This window comes from Perca fluviatilis, chromosome 22, assembly GCF_010015445.1.
Source record: "Perca fluviatilis chromosome 22, GENO_Pfluv_1.0, whole genome shotgun sequence".
NCBI classification, from domain to species: domain Eukaryota; kingdom Metazoa; phylum Chordata; class Actinopteri; order Perciformes; family Percidae; genus Perca; species Perca fluviatilis.
The window spans coordinates 13,133,858-13,141,357 of record NC_053133.1 but is presented as its reverse complement, the minus strand read 5'-3'; the positions used below and the strand labels follow the sequence as shown (position 1 = coordinate 13,141,357).

The 7,500-nt window shown below is 38.4% G+C and overlaps 1 protein-coding gene across 4 annotated transcripts in view; it reads right to left on the bottom strand.

The window, feature by feature from the left end:
* pip4k2aa (phosphatidylinositol-5-phosphate 4-kinase, type II, alpha a) overlaps positions 1-7,500 on the bottom strand; it is a 42,213-nt gene that overhangs the window by 17,517 nt on the left and 17,196 nt on the right. For all 4 annotated transcript variants that reach the window (XM_039789991.1, XM_039789992.1, XM_039789993.1 and 1 more), the window contains 2 exons: positions 1,004-1,101; positions 769-865 (listed from right to left, as the gene is read on the bottom strand). In XM_039789991.1, coding sequence (XP_039645925.1) covers positions 769-865; positions 1,004-1,101 — 195 coding nt within the window. The remainder of the gene's footprint in view (positions 1-768; positions 866-1,003; positions 1,102-7,500) is intronic.

The window sequence follows — 7,500 nt, the reverse complement described above, 5'->3', positions numbered from 1 at the left end:
ATTTTCTCCAACAGGTATTTACATTATCATAATGTAGGGAAAAAGGTTAATCTGTTTACACTTCAGTTACCCTCCCAAAACTTAATTTAATACTGCTAGCAGTGTTCATTAAAACTAATGGTTACTGTGCATGTCATCAAAAGAGCCTGCAGCTTGTGGTACCCATTGGCTGTTAGTAATGAGGAATATTACCTATGTAATTAAAAATAATACCAACAGGCTTTTAGAGCAAGGCAAAACCGATAAACCTTTTTGACCACAATGTGTCTAGTGCCTCATGAAGGAAATAGTTTAATGTTGAGAATGTCACGACATTCCTTTGCACTGGCCAGTGTCTTAACACCCCCAACTGCCCACTCACTGCAGCCAGCCGAACCCTAATGTAAACATGAGAGAAGGACAGCTGCACTGAGCTGGGACACAACCACCTCTAAATACTGCAACTCATTGCCTGCACTGGTAGAGGGGATTTACTAGGGAGTGGAAAATAAAGTAAATCAAGGCTATAAGAAAGAGGGAAAGGACAAAGCACAACATTCCCTAGTTAAGACTGTGATCAAATTAGTTTTGAAATAGTGTTTTAATGAGCTTGTAACACCAGAGGGTTACATTTATTGGTTCCATAAGGTTCAGATCCATTTAAGGATAATGTGTTACCTGTATAATCATCACTTTTTAAGAGTTGGTACTCTTTCACGCGGCAATTCACACTAATCTAAAAAGATATTTGACCCATACGTGGTAGTAATGTTGCTAGGCTTTTCATACCAAGAAGTCCTGATCATCAATGCCAAACCTCTCCCTGAGGTTTCGAAACACCAGAGGGCAGTACTCCTTGAACTTGAAATGGCTGGGCATGTTCTCCCTGTGTGTATATAAAAAAAGAAGAAAAAACAGAGAAAAGCACAAGTGATGGAGTTTATGAGATGTTCTAGGTCCTAAATATTTCACAGAATGTTTTGTGAAATACAAAAATTATGTAATATATTTAAGAAGACCTTACTTGTTGAAGAGGTGGTTGTCCACTTTGATCTTAGAATAGGCCTTGAAGTCGTCTGGCATGAGCATGATGGGAATCTGAACATGGCTTAACTCATTTATCTGGGCAGGGAAAAAAACAGAAAGAAGGGGAGATCAGTGATGTATCTACCAACACAATGCAGTCTAAAACATGTCGGTAAAATCACATGTCACATTAGAAATGCTGGAAGTTAGGAATTTAAGCCTTGGGATACTGAGGGGAAAAAAAAGAGCATCTCATTGAGGCAAGCCCTAGACAAAGATTATCAATCATTACCACTGATAAACATAAGGGGGTGATCAGTGGGATCAACACTGACAGCAATCCCTGTAAATGCAGTGGCAAAACCTAAAGTGAAAAAAAACATTGAACATCTTATGCAAGCCTGGTAGTGGAGCATTGCCACCATTACAGTTTTCTTTATACATTCTTTCTAGATCTTAAAAATGTCAATAGATGAATTCTGCAGATATTCATGTGCTAGCTGTGCGCTTCCCACCTCAACACATACCTTTCACAATTCAATATATTATCCAACCCAATCAAGAACGTCTTTCAACAGACTGGTGGGAAGATCAGCGATCCCATAACATCACATGAATGCTAACGTTGATTAAGGTCACTTTTCCTTCTCGGATAACTGTGTAAAATGTGGTGTGTTGCAAAATGAAACAAAAAAAGCAACCATAACAGGCACGAGGAAGAACTAAGGAGGTTTTTCACCCAATCAAAGAAGCCCTATGACAAGTTATTAGGGCAAATTTATGATTCAGGCCAAGAGATCTGGTTCAGGTCATCAATCAATACCGATCTTCGGCACAGAACACCTGGTGATGGAAGCAGTTCGCAGATTTTCAGGATGATGTAGCCTACAGGGTTAAAGGACAGCTGAAGGGGAAAGGCGAGTGGAAATGTTGCCAGAACTGCTGAAGCTTTAAGGTGTTTTTACCGCACAGATTAAGGACAAGATGACAGGATGAGGACTTGTGTGGGTGGAGTGTGAGTGAATGAGTGAGTGGGAGTGAGTGAGTGAGTGAGTGAGTGAGTGAATGAGTGAGTGAGTGAGTGAGTGAGTGAGTGAGTGAGTGAGTGAGTGAGTGAGTGAGTGAGTGAGTGAGTGAGAGAGAGAGAGAGATGTATGTACTGTATGAGTACAAGGATGATTATGTGTCACTCCTGCAGGACAGATAATCTTAATATCCTGCTGTCTGTGATGCACTGCCATTTCCTAATCTTCTAGTTTGAGTGTGTTCACGATGCAAGACTAGATAATCACTTTTCTTTCTTTGCGTGATGACTAGGGGTGTAAAGATTCACCGATACGAATCGGTATCTGGTTGTATTATCACAGATACGGCTACATTGATACACAGACCCCTGCATCGGTCAAAATGGACCGAGATTCGGCCGAAGGCCCGGTTATAGCGTTACAAATCGGTTGACTGAAGCTTTGCTGTCAATTCAACGAAGCTGCTGCGCTGTGCGCAATGCTGTTGAAAGAGACGGGGGGAGGAAGGGGGAGTGTTTATGTGTGACTGAGACAAAAGCCTCATGATGTGTGTGATGGCAGGGATCAGCCAATCAGTGCCTTTGTTTGGGTTTGCAGAAAACTATAATAAATAAAACTATATATTAGATATTGTAATTTGTACCAGCTGCGGTCTATGATTTTATATATAATTTAATAATAGGGGTGTACTGACTTTTGTTGCCAGCGGTTTAGACATTAATGGCTGTTATACAAGCTGTAAACTTAATACTTTACATTGTAGCAAAGTGTCATTTCTTCAGTGTTGTCCCATTAAAAGATATAATGAAATATTTACAAAATGGAATAAGGTTCCCCAGGCTGGCCAAGTTAGCGCAGAGGTACCTGTGCATCCCGGCAACGCGGGTGTTTTGGGCTGCTGGACTGACGGTCACCAGGTAGCGGTCGCGTCTCACCCCAGATCATGTCCCCATGCTTATCTTTCTCAACAAAAATCAGTAGACTGGTGCAGAAGTTGTATCTGAGTTAGCCTACTGGTTATTTTTTATTAGGCTTTGTCCGTGCCTTGGATAGTTTTGAGTTACATTTTGACAAAACCTGTCAGATCTAAGTATTATTATGTTTTTGGTGAAGTTATTATTTAAAATAATTCTTTTTATTTATTATTCTGGAACAAACGAGGGTCTCTGTTTAAGAACGGCGGCTTGCAGGTTCTGCTGCTTCAGAGCGCCGCACCGCAGCGCATATATCTATAATCTATATCTATAACCTCCAGTTTAACTGCCCCAAGTTGTTCTTCTTGTAATTAAGATCTCATCGAGGAAAAACACGCTGTATTTTTGTATTTTTATTGCATTTTTAATTTATAAAAAGTTAAATAAATAATTAATTTTAATATAAAAATATTAATGATTAATCGATAGTCAATCGTTAATTCTCCCGACGATCGACGGAGAAATTTTAATCGAATGCCCATCCCTACTCACATGTATACCCACATAATACTGTATGATTATTATTGGAGTGCTCAGAATGACTGTGTAACGTGGACCTGTGTTTGAGTTACTGTCTCTAAGATTTCAGCAGCAAGGAGGCAGTTTCATTTAACATGGAGCTGATGTGGATGTTATTTGATTATAAGTGGTTAGCTAATTAAATTGAAGTTACAGTGTATACTATTAGCATGTCTTAGCTTCGCTATTCCCTGGTCCCTTTTACAAAATATATATTTATTTGAAGGTAGGCAATGCTTCTTTTATAGAATTGTCTTATTTTAATTTATAATGAGAAATGAATGTGTGTAAAGTAAACAAATATTAACTATCAGATTAAATCGTATATCCTCGTATCGCACCTAATCATCAAACCAAATGACTGATGGCACTGAATCATTTCATATTGAAATGTATTGTCCCTTAACCGTACCGCTAATTTGGCTCCGCTACAGCTCTGTGTCTGTCCCTCTGCTTTGGTTTCACACCCCACTAAATCTGACTTAATGTCCCGCCCACAAAGCTATCTGACTATCTTTTACTGTGTATTATGTTGAAAGTAAGTCCTACTAATTTATTAAATAATTGCCTAAAGCATCTAAACAACGTTTTGTGTTGGATTTTGTAACATTCCAAAATCTTAATTTTGACGTAAACATGTTTATTTTCACTGTAAATGCATATGGGTTCCAAATATCGGTTATCGGTTTCATAAATTACTAATAATCTGTAGCATATCGGCCTTAAAAAACAAGTATCGGTCAATCCCTAATCTAGATACATATCAGATCGTTTTATAGGGGAGAGAAGCACACCCCTAGTGATGACATTTCTCTTTATGTGCATAACTTAAATGACAGATAAATAGTAAATACTAAAAAAAAATATATAAATAAATATTGTATGATAAAAAAATTTTTTTAGCAATGTTGAAATTTATTTTTTTAAATCAGTTAGTGAGTGCGGAATTAGTTAAAATAAAGCATTATTTTTTTCTATGCCCACATCTTACTCTCTTTTCAGATAAATTATGTGTCACAAACAATTGAGGACAATTAAGGCAGTGTTAGAACCATTAAAGTTTACCTTGAGTTTCCAGAGTGGCTATGTTTTATGTTTTTATGAAAATACATAAACAAAAAGACGTTGTGGACTATCCGGTGATTTACACTTAACACTTGATTATATGACTTACATGATTATAATTGGTTGCACATTTATGGTCATGATCAAAGAAAATGCAAAATTACAGAACACTTCAATAAACCTTGCACACCGAGTAAACAGCGGGCTTCTTACACATACGGAACATTGCTGCAATACGTAGACCTGACATGTGCTGTACTCCGTACTCAGGCACAGCTTGATACAAATATGATATGTGTGGTGTGTGTGTGTGTGTGTGTGTGTGTGTGTGTGTGTGTGTGTGTGCAGGCAGGAGTGCTGGCAGATTGCTTAAATCTATTAATAACCTGTCATTCCACCAAGCACACTTGCAATGTAGGTACACTGAATGAACTGAAACACAAAAAACTTTGATTGACAATAACATTAATCAAGAAACATGCCTGTGTGTGTGTGTGTGTGTGTGTGTTCTGTCTACAGTCCAGTCCCAAATGTAGTTTAAGCTTTATACGTTGCTCTGAGCTAGGAGTGTGCAGACAGACAAGAGGTGGTGTCATAATATCACAATTCCAGCAGCTGCATTAAAGAAGGCAGCCAATATTTTTACCTTTGCGGATTGACTATGGCTCTGTAATGCTGCAGGAGTATTAGAGCAGATGGTGCAGAGAATGGCCAAAGCATGATTGACTAACCCATGAAAGCATTTGGCATACTTCCGGTGGCCATTAAGAAGTGTGCTTTTTAAGATAGCATGCCTTCGACATGTTTGTGATCAGCTCATAATTAATTTTTTTTTTTTTATCAATACACTACTACATGGCTAAGGCTTTAAATTGTATGATTACAGCTAGCTTACAAAAACCGACTGATTATGATTAACAGGTTGACCTTGGAAGAGAACCTACTTGATCCTATGGCCTCTTAAAACAGTATATTTTTGTGGCCCAATTGCCTAAAGGACTGCCAAATAGTCAGTAAGACACTGACTTATAAGTTAACTGCCCAGTCGGATATCCGGGGCTAGTTCCCCAAACAATGGTTAAGTGTATAATCTATGCCTTTTTGCTTTGCCACTGGTCTACTCTTGTGATTGATGTAATTTTTGTGACCAGGTAGATGAGATGGTACTCAGGATGTTGACGGTAGTGGGGATGGCAGCACAAATATTGCAAAATGAATATATAATTACTACTGAAATAATTATGAAATTAGCAACATCAAAAGTCTGTTTTCAAGATTGAGCGATTACTGGCCAGTCCGATTATAATACAATATTCAGCATTTTTACGATTATCAGAATAATTTTTTTTTTTTATTCTGATAAACTGAATACATTTTAAAATGCGCTACTTTGGCTCTGATGCAGCCGGCTTTTCTCGGTCTGTAGTCACAATTCTGGAGTCTCAATCAGTGTCCCTCCCACAGCACTATCTAATTGGTTATATGTCCCAAGTAACAGCCTATCAGCACCACTGAAGGCTGCTGTGCCACAGACTGTCAAAGCTGCGACCGGAGCTATGTGTCGAACATAAGGTAGCAGACATTGCTGAAGTTGCAATAAAACTTCACAATCCTCTACGCTGAATTTGCAAAAACAATCAAGTGTTTCCACTCGTAATGTTTTGCCGTCACAGCAATAAAAAAAAAAATAACCTACTAATAAGTAGTAAAGCTTACATAACAGAATTGTTGAATCTGTTTTGTTACGAGGACTCATCAATGAATACAATGTGTGTAAAAAAAAACCTGACCCACTGGCTTGACTGGTCAAATGTAAAACAAATCTTAATGCTGAAGTCTGCAAAAGCTTGTCCAATGATGTGCAAAGGTCTGCCTTTGTACACTATTACATCTTTGCCTTTTACTAGCTCAGCAAACATGCATAAATTGTGCACAGTAGCATTTCAGGAATAAGGCTGTTTACTTTGCGTACAACACTTTAATGTTGTCTTACTACAGATGAGAGCTACAATTCAAAAGTTAAATATCCTCTGGGATTATTGTAAGCTTTTAAGCAAATGAAAAGGGAAGAGAAGAAGCATGAGAACGTAGAATTAGTGTGCGTCGTGTGCAACAGAAGATACATTAACAGGAAGAAAACCTATAAGATAAAGACAGAGAAAAAACATATAGAAAAAAAGAAGGTAGCGTATCTGAAAAGAGAGGAAAGCATGAGGAGAAAAAAGAAGATATGGAAAGGAGGGCATTAGAGAGACAGAGCAAGCAGAGGATCCATGTCCACAGACGCCATATCCGAGTATGTTTCAGTGCCCTGGTGTGACAGGCACCACCGTCACAGTGATGCTATAGCACAGATGCATCCTGGGTACTCAGTGGGGAGATGTCGCCTAATCAACAAAGCTGTGTTTCACACAAGCGCAGAGACAATGCCTGATCTTACCAAGCACACATGCACATATGCAAAGACACTAGTGTATATGCAGGCACACACAAATGGTGTGAAAATGTCTGTTAGATAAAAAGATGTATGTATGGTTACCTTAAGTAGGCCCAGAAAGCAATATGAATCAGTTTGAAATATCCCCAAACTCCACTTCTGCAAGTATTTTGTACTGTTACTGTTTTAGTGGCAAATGTTCCTCTTCCTAAAATTAAATTCATGCTAACCTAAAAAACTGTAAACACAGCACAAGTGAGTCTAAGTCAGAATGACTAACTATTTTCACAATATGTTTTGCTTTGACAGTCACTATTATGTACCATTTTTTTTTAGTTTGGATGGTAGGTACAGCAATGATTTCTAAAACTGTTGCATTGCCCTGCTGCCTACGGTTTTTGCAGACCCCTACATGGAGGTACAACTAATCCAGTACATCGCCATGACCGTCCCCTGGAGTACCTAATCTACATCA